At 44.0% G+C, this 17,003-nt stretch overlaps 1 protein-coding gene across 1 annotated transcript in view; it reads left to right on the top strand.

Moving 5' to 3' along the window:
* The first annotated feature begins 511 nt into the window (after positions 1-511).
* Positions 512-17,003, top strand: part of ccdc18 (coiled-coil domain containing 18) — a 36,922-nt gene continuing 20,430 nt past the window's right edge. Inside the window, exons 1-12 of the mRNA XM_046321684.1 lie at positions 512-1,101; positions 1,302-1,506; positions 1,711-1,866; positions 1,956-2,065; positions 2,205-2,333; positions 2,582-2,678; positions 2,768-2,889; positions 15,390-15,678; positions 15,837-15,924; positions 16,245-16,462; positions 16,590-16,700; positions 16,837-16,968. Coding sequence (XP_046177640.1) covers positions 998-1,101; positions 1,302-1,506; positions 1,711-1,866; positions 1,956-2,065; positions 2,205-2,333; positions 2,582-2,678; positions 2,768-2,889; positions 15,390-15,678; positions 15,837-15,924; positions 16,245-16,462; positions 16,590-16,700; positions 16,837-16,968 — 1,761 coding nt within the window. The 5' untranslated portion in view covers positions 512-997. The remainder of the gene's footprint in view (positions 1,102-1,301; positions 1,507-1,710; positions 1,867-1,955; positions 2,066-2,204; positions 2,334-2,581; positions 2,679-2,767; positions 2,890-15,389; positions 15,679-15,836; positions 15,925-16,244; positions 16,463-16,589; positions 16,701-16,836; positions 16,969-17,003) is intronic.

Genomic DNA, 17,003 nt, shown 5'->3' with positions numbered 1-17,003 from the left:
TCAGGTTGTAACACCACAAAACACTACAAAATGTGGAAAAAGTCAAGGTAGGTAAATACTTTCTGAAGGTACTGTAGGTGGTCGATTCCTGGAATTAAGCTGTATATTGCATGTCTAACGAATGAAGCCACACGTGATAGAAACATATGTATGTGAAATGGCACTCATACATCGTGGCATATTGGCGCATTCAATTGAATATTGTATTAAACTGTATATATGGCGTTTCTTTCCTTCCTCTTAAATTACTTTCAAAGTAAATGCAATTTTTATGATTGGGCTATCAATGATGACTTGTGTCAAAAGGTTCCTGTGAGAAACGTTTTCTCTATTTATTAAGATGTCTGAGGGTCAGTCTCACATTTTGAAGGGAATTTATTCAGCTATGACTCATGATATGATATGTTGTTGTCAACTACATGAATCAAAAGTAAACAATCTATGCATAATTTTTTTATTTCTTATTATCCACTATATTTCGTCATTCTGCATATTTCTGCTCCACAAATTGAGATGAATAAGAATTCGCCAGGAATTTGCCAGAAACCAACACAGACAGAAAGGAAAATTATAGGAGTCCGGGATGCATATATATGCGTTTGGATTGGTCAGCCAAAACGCGCCACCATTCGCGGCCTTTGCAGGTCACGACCTCTTCGTGAAACCAATCACTTTTCACACAGTTCCCTCTCGTCCAATCGAATGACGCGATGCTGAGCGATGTTTACATTTTTTTGGCAGTGAGCGACTGAACCGCCAAACAGTAAAAGATGTTTAAACTTTATGAACCTTTTCAAAGATTACCGCGTAGGTTCCTATTCCACTAGCGAAGTAACTTTATCCAGAGTACCACAGCACATAGTTGCTATACGTCTTCAGTTAGCCAACTAGCTAGCTAACAAATAACCCTAGCAACCTGTTGATTGATAAACTGGCTACGCGAGTTGTTGATGTTAGCTAGCTAGCTAACGTTAGCGTATGCAAATGACAGCCACCAATGTTTAACAACGACGACGAGGATCTTGTCGAAGATGTGGCCAGTTTAAGGAATCAATTGCGATTGACGGAGATTAGTTTGCAAAGTTTGGGAGAGCAATTAAGGTAAGCGACGCTAACTTGCTGCTTAGGTGTCAATATAACGTTACTTGGCTAACTTGATTTCCCCAATTTAGTCACAGGTAGGTGCAAGTCAATGCAACTTCCTCACGCACATAGCCCAATTGACTAACAGACTGTTAGGTCCTCTGAAAGTCCAACAGGTGTAGCACTTAATTTGACATGCCTTTTTGCCATCCTCCAAGTCACTCAGGACATGAGAGTCACAGTGAGCGGTCTGAGAGGAGTTTAGTACATGGGTTGCCAGGTCTTCTGTCCCTAGAGGACCTACAGCGGCCTGATGTCCCACATCCTCCACCTGACAACCCAAGTCTTGAGAGACCCCTCCACAGAAGTAGGACAGCTGAGAGACAGGCCTGTGAAAGCCTACCCACCAGTACTGACTCCAGGGTGAGAGAGAGACCGCCACTTTATTTACAGATGGACTGGTCTATGTGTGTGGTCATTTGTACACTAACTCTGTAGCTATAATGTCACAGACTTTGTCTGTTTGCTTGACAATCTGAGTTGAGTGTGTTTCTTGTCTTTGATGTTTGTGTGTGAGTTGGGTTTGTGGTTCATGTCTTAACCTGTCTATACCTCTGTATCCATCAGTGCTCCTCGTCTAGGGCAGTGGAGATGGAGGTTGCCCCCCTCAGGAAGAAGCTAGGCTGCCTGCGTCAGGAGAATGCCTCCCTGGCTCTGGAGAACAGACAGCTCATCAGTGACCTGGAGGCGACCCAGATTGAACTGGCCAGCTCTAAAACCAAGGTACTAAGTGAGAACAACCATGCATGTAAAGATCATTGACATTCACTAGGAGAGATGCTAAATGGTCGGTGTATCTGCTCTTTCTTCAGGCCCGTCTCCTGGGCTCCACAGTAGGGGCTAAGACCTCCAGTGTGACCGTCATGAGGGAGCAGATCCTGGGCTTGGAGGCTGAGGTGGAGGCCCAGGCCAAAGAACTCCGGTCAGTAGGCATATTTTTTTATTGCTGTGTCTTTAAATGTAAGATTGTGATTAAGTCTCACTGAATTTGTATTTTCCAATATCTTTTTCAGAATGAAAATAGAACTGAATTGTATGTTGTTGACTTGTTGTTGATTTAGGACTGCAGAGTTGAAGGCAGAGCAGAGCCAGCAGGCAGCAACTCAAAGTGACAGACAGGTAGCCGAACTCAGAGACGAACTGAGCATGCTCAGAACAGAGCTTACCGACACAACCAGACAAGGAAAACGGTAACACTTGGCACTTGTTTCCCCTTGCATTAATTTGTTTTAGCTTTGATTCTCCCCATCTAAAATAATTTGTCCCCCATTGTTCTCAATTGATTTTGTTGCTGGCATCCTAGGATGGTCCTTTGTGCCCGGACATAGGCAACAATCCAACTAAGGAAAACACTGACACTTGTTGCTCATTCACAGGCATAACAATGTCTTTTAGTGTGAAATAACGACAATGTACTGAGCTGTCTCGTTTCTTACAGAGCGGAGCAACAAAGGAACCAAGCCCTTCGCAATGCGGAGAAACTCACAGACGCTTTCAAAGACTACAAGACAAATATTTCCATTAAGCTGAAAAAGGTAACTCATTGAACCCTTACTTCGTTCAGCGTAGGAAATAATGAGTAGTGACCGCCCCTTTGACCTTATGCCTCGACTGTGTTTCCAAGGTCATGGAGAGCGAGAGCAAACTGAAGGAGAGTCTCATCGTGTGTGACCGAGAGAGAGAGGAGCTGGAGAGCAAGTGCACCGTGTTGGAGAGAGCGCGAGAGGAGCAGGGCCAAACCATCAGGTGGGTGTGGGCATTATCATCAACAGGCCCTAAAATTACCACCTGCCAAATGTGGGTGGAGTTGGACATTGGCGGGTAATATGTCTACTCACCAGCCACGTTGGTGGGTGGCCAGGGCTCCACAGTGCACGCAGTTCACTCGCACTTGTGAATAAAAATAACTACATATGATCGTATTTAGAGCAAAATAAATACTGCAGTAGCTGTTTTCAAAGTATTTCTGCCTTTTTGTTTCAATTTACCACTACTTCTTACTAGTTATACATTAGTTTTTAGAAACATTACAAAGCATGCGCATCTGTTTTGTTGGTGTAATTAAACCGAACAGAAATCTTTTGATTGGTAAAAAAATCTGAGTGGGTGATAGGTGTTAGTATCTACCTGACGTAAGTGGCTGGTGAACACAAGTTAATTTAAAGCCCTGATCATCACGGAGTTGAGTAGCTAGCTATACGGTTCGTGGTGTTGAATTGAGATTTTGGCCTACACACAATAATGTAAAAGTGGAATTATGCTTTCAGATATTTTTTGGGACCAATTAATTAAAAATGAAAAGCTGAAATGTCTTGAGTCAATAAGTATTCAACACCTTTGTTATGGCAAGCCTAAGTAAGTTTAGTAGTAAAAATGTGCGTAACAAGACCCATAATAAGTTGCATAGACTCACTCTGTGTGCAGTAATAGTGTTTAACATGATTTTTGAATGACTACCTCATCTCTGTACCCCACACATACAATTATCTGTAAGATCCCCCAGTCAAGCAGTCAATTTCAAACACAGATTCAACCACAAAGACCAGGCAGGTTTTCCAATGCATCACAAAGAAGGGCACCTATTGGTAGATGGGTCAATAAAAGCTGACATTGAATATCCCTTTGAGCATGGTGGTGTTATTAATTACACTTTGGATGGTGTATCAATACACCCAGTCCAGGATTTCCATTAGCCGCTAGTAGCCAACCTTTGTCCAATATTGTTTTTTGGAAAACCCCATAAATGATAATAATACCCCCAAAAAATCCTATTTCCAAAAAATGTTTTTTAGCCTATTCATTGGTAGAAATACCAGTCGATGGAAATATTTTTGTTTATTGAATGGGCATGCTTATCAGTCTTTAAGGGAATTTCAATAATATTTGTGGAATTAAATTAGGTTGTGTGTACGGTATTCGTTATGCATCTTATTTATCACACGCGTACAGCACACAGATACAGAGTGGAACATTTGAGCTGCTGCAGCATCTTGTTGTTCTTCCAAGACAACTGGGAACTCTGAAATATACAAATTCCGATTTGGATGACCATTCAAATCAAATCTTATTTGTCACATACACATGGTTAGCAGATGTTAATGCGAGTGTAGCGAAATGCTTGTGCTTCTAGTTCCGACAATGCAGTAATAACCAACGAGTAATCTAACCTAACAATTTTTCACAACAGCTACCTTATACACACACAAGTGATGGTACAGAACAGCATGGGCAAGATGCAGTAGATGGTATTGAGTACAGTATATACATATGAGATGAGTAATGCAGGGTATGTAAACATTATATTAAGTGGCATTGTTTAAAGTGGCTAGTGATACATTTTTTACATCAATTCTTCCATTATTAAAGTGGCTGGAGTCGAGTCAGCCATGCAGTATGTTGGCAGCAGCTACTCAATGTTAGTGGTGGCTGTTTAACAGTCTGATGGCCTTGAGATAGAAGCTGTTTTTCAGTCTCTCAGTCCCTGCTTTGATGCACCTGCACTGACCTCGCTTTCTGGATGATAGCGGGGTGAACAGGCAGTGGCTCGTGACATCGGGTGGTGTAGGTGTCCTGGAGAGCAGGTAGTTTGCCCCCGGTGATGCGTTGTGTAGACCTCACTACCCTCTGGAGAGCCTTACGGATGTGGGTGGAGCAGTTGCCGTACCAGGCGGTGATACAGCCCGCCAGGATACTCTCGATTGTGCATCTGTAAACGTTTGTGAGTGCTTTTGGTGACAAACCAAATTTCTTCAGCCTCCTGAGGTTGAAGAGGTGCTGCTGCACCTTCTTCACCACACTGTCTGTGTGGGTGGACCAATTGTTTGTCCGTGATGTGTACGCCGAGGAACTTAACTTTCTACCCTCTCCACTACTGTACTGTCAATGTGGATAGGGGGGTGCTCACTCTGCTGTTTCCTTAAGTCCATGATCATCTCCTTTGTTTTGTTGACGTTGAGCGTGAGGTTATTTTCCTGACACCACACTCATATAATGAGGCATTTTTTGCCTCGCTTCAAAGTAGCCTATTAGATATCCTCTCTTTCTAAATTTCATCTCTTGTCACGTGACACCGCTCGCGTGCAATGCCCTTTTGACAACTGTGTTCCCTCTAAATGCATTATGGAACGAAGATGTGTGTGTGTGTAGCCTACTGCCTTGTGAGCTTTGCTTGCGCATACAATGTGAAGAAATAATAGTTCATCAACATTTTAAGCTAAGCATTCTGATCTGTTTGATCAGACTCATTTATTTTTTCAAAATGTAGCCGTGGTTGTTTGAACTTGGGATCTATCGTCCCACGACTGTCCCAGAGTCTGTTTGGAATAGGCTATTTCTTGACAAGCTGACCAATAGAATAGGTAGCCTAAACTTTTCTACTAAAGTAGATTGACATAGGTGAGTGATTTTGCTGTTTTTTACTCGTCTTGTTGGCTCAGAATTCGGTAAGAAAGTCTGCATATCGTTGTATCCTCGATTTACATGTTCTGTTAAAACCTCTACATTTTGACCACTAGATGGCAGCAGCGTACACTACCATTCAAAAGTTTGGGTCACTTGAAAACATACATGAAATGAGTTGCAACATGAATAGGAAATATTGTCAAGATCTTGACAAGGTTATAAATAAATGATTTTTACTTGAAATAATAATTGTGTCCTTCAAATGTTGCTTTTGTCAAAGAATCCTCAATTTGCAGCAATTACAGATGGGGACTTCTTACGTACCATACGGTCAAGCTGTTCCCACAACAGATCAATAGGGTTGCGATCCAGTGACTGTGCAGGCCATAGACAGAATACCAGCTGACTGCTTCTTCCCTAAATAGTTATTGCATAGTTTGGAGCTGTGCTTTTGGGTCATTGTCCTGTTGTTGGAGGAAATTGGCTCCAATTAAAAGCGCCGTCCACAGGGTATGACATGGTGTTGCAAAATGGAGTGATAGCCTTCCTTCTTCAAGAACCCATTTACCCTGTACAAATCTCCCACTTTACCACCACCAAAGCACCCCCAGACCATCACATTGCCTCCACCATGCTTGACAGATGGCGTCAAGCAGTCCTCTAGCATCTTTTCATTTTCTCTGCATCTCACGAATGTTCTTCTTTGCGATCCGAACATCACAAACTTCGATGAATCTGTCCATAACACTTTTTTCCAATCTTCCTGTGTCTGTTCTTTTCCCATCTTAATCTTTTTTGTTTTATTGGCCAGTCTGAGATATGGCTTTTTCTTTGCAACTCTGCCTAGAAGGTCAGCATCCCGGAGTCGCCTCTTCACTGTTGACGTTGAGACGGGTGTTCTGCGGGTACTATTTAATGAAGATGCCATTTGAGGACTTGTGAGGTGTCTATTTCTCAAACTAGACACTCTAATGTACTTATCCTCTTGCTCAGTTGTGCACCGAGGCCTCCCACTCTTTCTATTCTGGTTAGGGCCAGTTTGCGCTGTTCTGTGAAGCGAGTAGTACATAGCGTTGTATGAGATTCAGTTTCTTGGCAATTTCTCGCATGGAATAGCCTTAATTTCTCAGAAGAAGATTAGATTGACAAGTTTCAGAGGAAAGGTCTTTGTTTCTGGCCATTTTGAGCCTGTAATTGAACCCACAAATGCTGATGCTTCAGATACTCAACATGTCGAAAGAAGGCCAGTTTTATTGTTTTTTTAATCAGAACAACAGTTTTCAGCTGTGCTAACATAATTGCAATAGGGTTTTATAATGATCAAGTAGCCCTTTAAAATTATACATTTGGATTAGCTAACTCAACGTGCCAATGGAACACAGGAGTGATGGTTGCTGATAATGGGCCTCTGTACGCCTATGTAGATATTCCATTAAATGTCAGCCGTTTCCAGCTACAATAGTCATTTACAACATTAACAATGTCTACACTGTATTTGTGATCAATTTGATGTTATTTTAAATGGACAAAAAATGTGATTTTCTTTCAAAAACAAAAGAAACATGTAAGTGACCCCAAACTTTTGAAATGTAGTGTACAGTTGAAGTCAGAAGTTTACATACACTTAGGTTGGAGTCATTAAAACTACTTTATCAACCACTCCACAAATTTCTTGTTAGCAAACTGAAGTTTTGGCAAGTTGGTTAGGACATCTACTTTGGGCATGACACAAGTAATCTTCCCAACAATTGTTTACTGACAGTTTATTTCACTTATGATTCACTGTATCACAATTCCAGTGGGTCAGAAGTTTACATACACTAAGTTGACTGTGCCTTTAAACAGCTTGGGAAATTCCAGAAAATGTCATGGCTTTAGAAGCTTCTGATTGGCATCATTTGAGTCAATTGTAGGTTTACCTGTAGAGATATTTCAAGGCTTACCTTCAAACTCAGTGTCTGGTTCATCCTTGGGAGCAATTTCCAAACAAATCAAATCAAATGTATTTGTAACATAAACATGTTTAGCAGATATTAATGCGAGTGTAGCGAAATGCTTGTGCTTCTAGTTCCGACAATGCAGTAATAACCAATGAGTAATCTAACCTAACAATTCCAAAACTACTACCTTATAGACACAAGTGTAAGGGGATAAAGAATATGTACATAAAGATATATGAATGACTGATGGTACAGAGCGGCATAGGCAAGATACAGTAGATGGTATCGAGTACAGTATATTCATATGAGATGAGTATGTAAACAAAGTGGCATAGTTAAATTGGCTAGTGATACATGCATTACATAAAGATGCAATAGATGATATAGAGTACAGTATATACGTATACATATGAGATGAATGATGTAGGGTATGTAAACATTATATTAGGTAGCATTGTTTAAAGTGGCTAGTTATATATTTTACATCATTTCCCATCAATTCCCATTATTAAAGTGGCTGGAGTTGAGTTAGTGTCAGTGTGTTGGCAGCAGCCACTCAATGTTAGTGGTGGCTGTTTAACAGTCTGATGGCCTTGAGATAGAAGCTGTTTTTCAGTCTCTCGGTCCCAGCTTTGATGCACCTGTACTGACCTCGCCTTCTGGATGATAGCGGGGTGAACAGGCAGTGGCTCGGGTGGTTGTTGTCCTTGATGATCTTTATGGTGATGCGTTGTGCAGACCTCACTAACCTCTGGAGAGCCTTATGGTTGTGGGCGGAGCAGTTGCAGTACCAGGCGGTGATACAGCCTGCCAGGATGCTCTCGATTATGTATCTGTAGAAGTTTTGGTGACAAGCCAAATTTCTTCAGCCTCCTGAGGTTGAAGAGGCGCTGCTGCGCCTTCTTCACGATGCTGTCTGTGTGGGTGGACCAATTCAGTTTGTCTGTGATGTGTACGCCGAGGAACTTAAAACTTACTACCCTCTCCACTACTGTTCCATCGATGTGGATAGGGGGGTGTTCCCTCTGTTGTTTCCTGAAGTCCACAATCATCTCCTTAGTTTTGTTGACGTTGAGTGTGAGGTTATTTTCCTGACACCACACTCCGAGGGCCCTCACCTCCTCCCTGTAGGCCGTCTCGTCGTTGTTGGTAATCAAGCCTACCACTGTTGTCGTTCGCAAACTTGATGATTGAGTTGGAGGCGTGCGTGGCCACGCAGTCGTGGGTGAACAGGGAGTACAGGAGAGGGCTCAGAACGCACCCTTGTGGGGCCCCAGTGTTGAGGATCAGCGGGGTGGAGATGTTGTTGCCTACCTTCACCACCTGGGGGCGGCCGTCAGGAAGTCCAGTACCCAGTTGCACTGGGCGGGGTCGAGACCCAGGGTCTCGAGCTTGATGACGAGCTTGGAGGGTACTATGGTGTTAAATGCCGAGCTGTAGTCGATGAACAGCATTCTCACGTAGGTATTCCTCTTGTCCAGATGGGTTAGGGCAGTGTGCAGTGTGGTTGAGATTGCATCGTCTGTGGACCTATTTGGGCGGTAAGCAAATTGGAGTGGGTCTAGGGTGTCAGGTAGGGTGGAGGTGATATGGTCCTTGACTAGTCTCTCAAAGCACTTCATGATGACGGAAGTGAGTGCTACGGGGCGGTAGTCATTTAGCTCAGTTACCTTAGCTTTCTTGGGAACAGGAACAATGGTGGCCCTCTTGAAGCATGTGGGAACAGGAGACTGGAAACACCAGCCAGCTGGTCTGCGCATGCTCTGAGGGCGCGGCTGGGGATGCAGTCTGGGCCTGCAGCCTTGCGAGGGTTAACATGTTTAAATGTTTTCCTCACGTCGGCTGCAGTGAAGGAGAGTCCGCATGTTTTGGTTGTGGGCCGTGTCAGTGGCACTGTATTGTCCTCAAAGCGGGCAAAAAAGTTATTTAGTCTGTCTGGGAGCAAGACATCCTGGTCCGTGCCTGGGCTGGGTTTCTTCTTGTAATCCGTGATTGACTGTAGACCTTGCCACATACCTCTTGTGTCTGAGCCGTTGAATTGAGATTCTACTTAGTCTCTATACTGACGCTTAGCTTGTTTGATTGCCTTGCGGAGGGAATAGCTACACTGTTTGTATTCGGTCATGTTTCCGGTCACCTTGCCCTGATTAAAAGCAGTGGTTCGCGCTTTCAGTTTCACGCGAATGCTGCCATCAATCCACGGTTTCTGGGTTGGGAATGTTTTAATCGTTGCTATGGGAACGACATCTTCAACGTACGTTCTAATGAACTCGCACACCGAATCGGCGTATTCGTCAATGTTGCTATTTGACGCAATACGTCTGTTCATACAAAAATGTAAAAAAATGTACAAAAATATATATAATCCACGGTTAAACAAGTCTCTTATATCGACATAACGTGAAAGGCCGCTCAGCAAGGAAGAAGCCACTGCTCCAAAACCGCCATAAATTAGCCAGACTACGGTTTGCAACTGCATATGGGGACAAAGATTGTACTTTTTTGGAGAAATGTCCTCTGGTCTGATGAATCAAAAATAGAACTGTTTGGCCATAATGACCATTGTTATGTTTGGAGGAAAAGTGGGGAGGCTTGCAAGCCGATGAACACCATCCCAACAGTGAAGCATGGGGGTGGCAGCATAATGTTGTGGGGGTGCTTTGTTGCAGGAGGGACTGGTGCATTTCACAAAATAGATGGCATCATGAGTGAAGGAAATGATGTGGATATATTGAAGCAATATCTCAAGACATCAGTCAGGAAGTTCAAGCTTGGTTTCAAATAGGTCTTCAAAATTTACAATGACCCCAAGCCTTCTTCTAAAGTTGTGGCAAAATGGCTTAGGGACAACAAAGTCAAGGTATTGGAGTGGCCATCACAAAGCCCTGACCTCATCCATATAGAAAATGTGGGCAGAACTGAAAAAGCGTGTGTGAGCAAGGAAGCCTACAAAACCTGACTCAGTTACACCATTTCTGTCAGGAGGAATGGGACAGAATTCACCCAACTTATTGTGAGAAGTTACCTGAAACGTTTCACCCAAGTTAAACGATTGAAAGGCAATGCTACCAAATACAAATTGAGTGTATGTAAACTTCTGACCCACTGGGAATGTGATGAAAGAAATAAAAGCTAAAATAAATAATTCTGTCTACTATTATTCTGACATTTCACATAATTAAAATATTGTGGTGATCCTAAGACATGGATTTTTTATTGGGATTAAATGTCAGGAATTGTGAAAAACTGAGTTTAAATGTACTTTGCTAAGGTGTATGTAAACTTCTGACTTCAACTGTATATGCAACATTTTAGACTGATCGTTGCATTTCTGTTCAAAATGTTGTTTCAAGACTGACTAAATGTGGCTAATTGGTTTATTAATTCATTTTCAAGTTCATAACTGTGCACTCTAAAACAATAGCATGGTATTCTTTCACTGTAATAGTGACTGTTATTTGGGCAGTACAGTTAGATTAACAAGAATGTCAGCTTTCTTTCAATATCAGATATGTCTATGTCCTGGGAGATATTCTTGTTACTTACATCTTCAGGCTAATGTGATTAGCATATGTTAGCTCAACCGTCCCGCAGGGGACCCACCAATCCTGTAGAGGTTTTAATTAATATGAATTACCATATTCTAAGTGTCATTTCTCTCATTCTGATCAATGTAGGTGGATGCTCTAATCAGGTTAAGAACCCAATGCATATGGGTCTGGTACATTTCTCAATTGTCAGGCAAATTTAAAATGTCAAGTGCCACATTTTCCAAACGGAAACCCTGCCCCAGTCAGTACAAAGATACAGGCGTCCTTCCAAACTCAGTTGCTGGAGAGGAAGAAAACTGCTCAGGGATTTCACCATGAGGACAATTGTGACTTTAAAAAGTTAATGTCTGTGAGAGGAGAACTGAGGATGGATCAACAACGTTGTAAATACACCACAATATTAACCTAATTGACAGAGTGAAAAGAAGGAAGCCTGTACAGAAAACAAATATTACAAAACATGAAATCTGTTTGCAACGGGGCACTAATGTATACTGCAAAAAATGTGGCAAAGCAATTCACTTTTTGTCCTGTATACAAAGTGTTGTGTTTGGGGCAAATCCAATATAACACATTACTGAGTACCATAGTCCATATTGTCATGCGTAGTGACGGCTGCATCATGTTATGGGTATGCTTGTAATCATTAAAGACTGAGGAGTTTTTTAGGATAAAAAATAAATGGAATGAATCTATGCACAGGTAAAATCCTGGAGGAAAACTTGGTTAATTTTGCTTTCCACCAGACACTAGGAGATGAATTCACCTTTCAGCAGGACAAAAACCTGAAACCCAAGTTGCTGTGAATGTTTCTGAGTGGCCGATTTACAGTTTTGACTTAAATTTACTTGAAAGTCTATGGCAAGACCTAAAAATGTTTGTCCAGCCAATCAACAACCAATTTGACAGAGCTTGAATAATTTTTTAAAGAATCATGGGAAAATATCTAGGAAGATGGCGCCGGAGGGGATGGCTGCCGTTTTATTGGCTCTTCACCAACCGTGCTATTTTGTTTGTTTTTTCGCATTGTTAAACATATTTTGTTCATAATGTTGCTGCTACTGTATCGTATGACCGAAAAGAGCTTCTGGACATCACAACAGCGATTATTCACCTCGAATTGGACGAAGCATCTTTCTTTAATGAGACTGGCGGGAAGGATATACTCCAAACACCTGAACAGGCCCTCATCCCCATCATTTGCAGGAGAAACAAACAGAGATTTCACGGAAAGAGATCGGGGTACCTTGTGAGGATCAGGCGACAAGTGGCTAATCTGCCGCTGCCATCTGTACTGTTAGCTAACGTTCATTTGGTAGAAAATAATTGGGACAAAATTTCCTACCAATGGGACATTAATAACTGTAGTATCTTATGTTTCACCAAGTCGTGACTGAACGACGACATTAATAACATACAGCTGGCGGGTTATACACACTATCGTCTGGATAGAACAGCAGCCTCTGGTAAGACACGGGGCATATGCATATTTGTAAACAACAGCTGGTGCACGATATCTAAGGAAGTCTCAGCTGTTGCTCGCCTGAGGTAGAGCATCTCATGATAAGCTGTAGACCACACTATCTACCTAGAGAGTTTTCAGTGTATTTTTTTTATAGCTGCCAACATTCCACCACAGACTGATGCTGGCACTAAAACCGCACTCAATGAGCTGTATACCGCCATAAGCAAACAAGAAAACGCTCATCCAGAGGAGGCGCTACTAGTGGCCGGGGACTTTAATGCGGGGAAATTTAAATAATTTCTATCAGCATGTTAAATGTGCAACCAGAGGGGAAGCAAACTCTTGACCACCTTTATGCCACACACAGAGACACGCACAAAGCTCTCCCTCGCCCTCCATTTGGCAAATTTGACCATAAATCTATCCTCCTGATTCCTGCTTACAAGCAAATATTAAAGCAGGAAGCACTAGTGACTGTCTATTAAAAAAAGTGGTCAGTTGAAACAGTTGCTAAACTATGGGACTGCTTGCACAAACTGGAATATGTTCCGGGATTCTTCCGATGGCATTGAGGAGTACATCGCATCAGTCACTGGCTTCATCAATAAGTGCATCGATGACGTCGTCCCAACAGTGACTGTACGTACATACCCCAACCAGAAGCCATGGATTACAGGCCACATCCGCACTGAGTTAAAGGCTAGAGCTTCCGCTTTCAAGGAGCGGCACTCTAACCCGGAAGCTTATAAGAAATCCCGCTATGCCCTCCGAACTGTCAAACAGACAAAGCGTCAATACGGGACTAAGATCGAATCGTACTTCACCGTCTCCGACGCTCGTTGGATGTGGCAGGGCTTGTAAACTATTACAGACTACAAAGGGAAGCACAGCTGAGAGCTGCCCAGTGACACGAGCCTATCAGACGAGCTAAATGACTTCTATCCTCGCTTCGAGGCAAATAACACAAACATGCATGAGAGCGTCAGCTGTTCCGGACGACTGTGTGATCACGCTCTCCTCAGCCGATGTGAGTAAGACCTTTGAACAGGTCAATATTCACAAGGCCGCAGGACCAGACGGATTACCAGGACGTGTACTCAAAGCATGCGCTGACCAACTGGCAAGTGTTTTCACTGACATTTTCAACTTCTCCCTGTCTGAGTCTGTAATACCAACATGTTTCAAGCAGACCACCATAGTCCCTGTGCCCAAGAACACTAAGGTAACATGCCTAAATGACTACCAACCTGTAGCACTTGCGTCTGTAGCCATGAAATGCTTTGAAAGGCTGGTCATGGCTCACAACACCATTACCCCAGAAACCCTAGACCCACTCCAATTTGCATACCGCCTCAACAGATCCACAGATGATGCAATCTCCATTGCACTCCACACTGCCCTTTCCTACCTGGACAAAAGGAACACCTATGTGAGAATGCTATTCATTGACTACAGCTCAGCATTCAACACCATAGTGCCCTTAAAGCTCATTACTTAGCTAAGGACCCTGGGACTAAACACCTCCCTCTGCAACTAGATCCTGTTTTTGGTGATGGGCCGCCCCCAGGTGGTAAGGATAGGTAACAACACATCCGCCACGCTGATCCTCAATATGGGGGCCCCACAGGGGTGCGTGCTCAGCCCCCTCCGATACTCCCTGTTCACTCATGACTGCACGGCCAGGCACGATTCCAACACCATTAAGTTTTCTGATTACACAACAGTGGTAGGCCTGATCACCGACAACAATGAGACAGCCTATAGGGAGGAAGTCAGAGACCTGACTGTGTGGTGCAAGGACAACAACCTCTCCCTCAACGCGATCAAGACAAAGGAGATGGTTGTGGACTACAGAAAAAGGAGGACCGTGCATGCCCCCATTCTCATCGCCAGGGCTGTAGTGGAGCAGGTGGAGAGCTTCAAGTTCCTTGGTGTCCACATCACCAACATACTAACATGGTCCAAGCACACCAAGACAGTCGTCAAGAGGGCACGACATAACCTATTCCCCCCTTAGGAGACTGAAAAAATTTGGCATGGGTTTTCAGATCCTCAAAAAGTTTTACAGCTGCACCATCGAGAGCATCCTGACCGGTTGCATCACTGCCTGGTATGGCAACTGCTTGTCCTCCGACTGCAAGGCACTACTGAGGGTAGTGCATATGGCCCAGTCCATCACCGGGGCCAAGCTTCCTGCCATCCAGGACTTCAAAACCAGGCGGTGTTAGAGGAAGGCCCAGACTCCAGCCACCCTAGGCTCCAGCCACCCTACCTCACGGCAAGCGGTGCCGGAGCAGTCCCCCCTTCTACGCTGCTGCTACTCTGTTATTGTCTGTGCATAGTCATTTTAATAACTTTACCTACATGTACATATTACCTCGACACTAGTGCTCCCTCACACTGACTCTGTACCGGTACCCCCTGTATATAGCCTCGTGGTGTTTACTGCTGCTCTTTAATTATTTGTTATTCTTATGTCTTACTTTTTGGGGAGTATTTTCTTTAAAACTGCATTGTTGGTTAAGGGCTTGTATGTAAGCATTTCACTGTAAGGTTGTTGTATTCGGCCATGTGACAAATATATATATTTTTATATTGGCCAATATTGCACAATCTAGGTGTGGAAAGCTCTGCCAAAGCTGATTCTACAAAGTATTCTACAAAGTATTGAGTCTGGTGTGAATACTTATGTAAATGAGTTATTGCTGTATTTAATTTTCAATATATTTGCAAACATGCTTTTTCTTTGTAATTATGTGGTGTTGTTTTACACACTATCTATTGAATCCATTTTGATTTCAGGCTTTAACACAACAACATGTGGAATAAGTCAAGGGGGTATGAATACTTTCTGAATGCCACTGTATGTCATTGAAACCATCTCTTTAGTGAGCTGAAGGAGGAGGTCACCCAGGCGCGCACACTCAACACAAAAACCTCTGAGCTCCAAGGACGTCTGGAGGAGGCTGCACAGCGTGCCTCGCGGCTGGAGATGGAGCTGGGGGAGAGGGCCTTGGAGGCCAAGGAGCTGACCTCTCTCCGCAGGGAGACTGAGGACCTCCGGGCCCTTACCCAGTGCCAGGAACACAGGCTGGTCCAATGCCAGAGAGAGGCCCAGCAGAGCCTGGCTGAATTATCTAGTCTGGAGAGTATATTGGCTTTGCTGCACCTCCGAGAGGTATGGAGGATTGGGGACATGCGCACGTACACGCACGTACTTTGCCACGTACAGTCACTCACATTCAGACATATATTTATATGCACAAAAACAGACCGTCAACATGGGGTGATAGGGAGATACTTATTTAGCCACTTGATGGGGTTGTGTTGTTACAGGGTGATGAGGGACCTCTCTGTGTGAAGCCCTGTATGCTGCTCCCAGTGGATTACATAGGAACGACAGACCCACTCAGAACCAAGCCAGGTGTGTGTGCAGTACAACCAAATCCCAGGCGGCTGGTGGCACATTCATTGGGGAGGAAAGGTTCATAGTAATGACTGGAACGGAATTGATGGAATGGTATCACAAGTTTGTTCATCATTATGAGCCGTCCTCCCTTCACCAGCCTCCTGTGAACCAGATGTTTTGTCTTTGTACTGAGTTGATGTATTTATTTGGTAGCCTATGGTTGTTGGGCTGTGTGATAAATAAAAAAATAATCTCGTTCTCTTCTACCTACCCCCTCTTCCAATCCATCCATCTCCCCCTTCTCCCTCTACACCCCCCTCCCCCCACTCCTCCAGGTGAGCGATACCAGCAGCTGCTCCCAGTGCTCCAGGCGGTGGAGGCAGAGCGGGGCAGACAGAGCTCCCTGGCCTCCAGGCTCCAGGAGAGGCTGTCTAAAGCCCAGGAGGAAGTCTCCTCCCTGCACAGCTCCATGGCCCAGAGGGCCTCCCACTACCAGCAGGTCCACAGCGAGCTGCTCCAGAGGGCCAGCCTGGCTACCGATGCCGAGAAGGAGGTGAGGAGAGTGAGTGGGGAAGTGGTGAGGTGTGCCGAGTGTGTGTGCGTGCGTGCTGCGTGTATCTGATGTGTGAGTCGTATTTGTTGAACCGTCACCCCACGGTGGTCTTGCTGTCCTGCTACAGTTGAAGAAGAAGAGTGCTCGTGTGGCGGCTCTGGAGAAACAACTGCAGGAGAAGAGCTCTGCCTACTCACTGGCTGCTCTGAAGAACACTCAGCTGGAGCAGGAGCTGCTGGTACGCGCACATACATACACACACACACGTCACATTAAGTGCCTCATAAAGCATGCTCATTGTTATGAGGTACTCTCTTTCTCTACTTCTCTTTCTCTCTCCCTTTTTTTCTCTCTCTCTCTTTCTCTCATCCCAGGAGAAGGCCAGTGCTATCCAGCACTACCAGTCTGTGATGAACAAGAAGCAGAGGGACTTCCAACAGGCTCTGGACAAAAGTAAAAAGGCCCGTGCTGACCAGTGCAAGGAACTGCAGGACAGAGTGGAACTGGTGAGTCTCGTGTTTGTGTGTGGATCTTTCTTCCT

The sequence above is a fragment of the Oncorhynchus gorbuscha genome, linkage group LG22 (assembly GCF_021184085.1).
Source record: "Oncorhynchus gorbuscha isolate QuinsamMale2020 ecotype Even-year linkage group LG22, OgorEven_v1.0, whole genome shotgun sequence".
NCBI lineage: Eukaryota > Metazoa > Chordata > Actinopteri > Salmoniformes > Salmonidae > Oncorhynchus > Oncorhynchus gorbuscha.
This window is presented reverse-complemented; position numbering and strand designations above follow the sequence as displayed.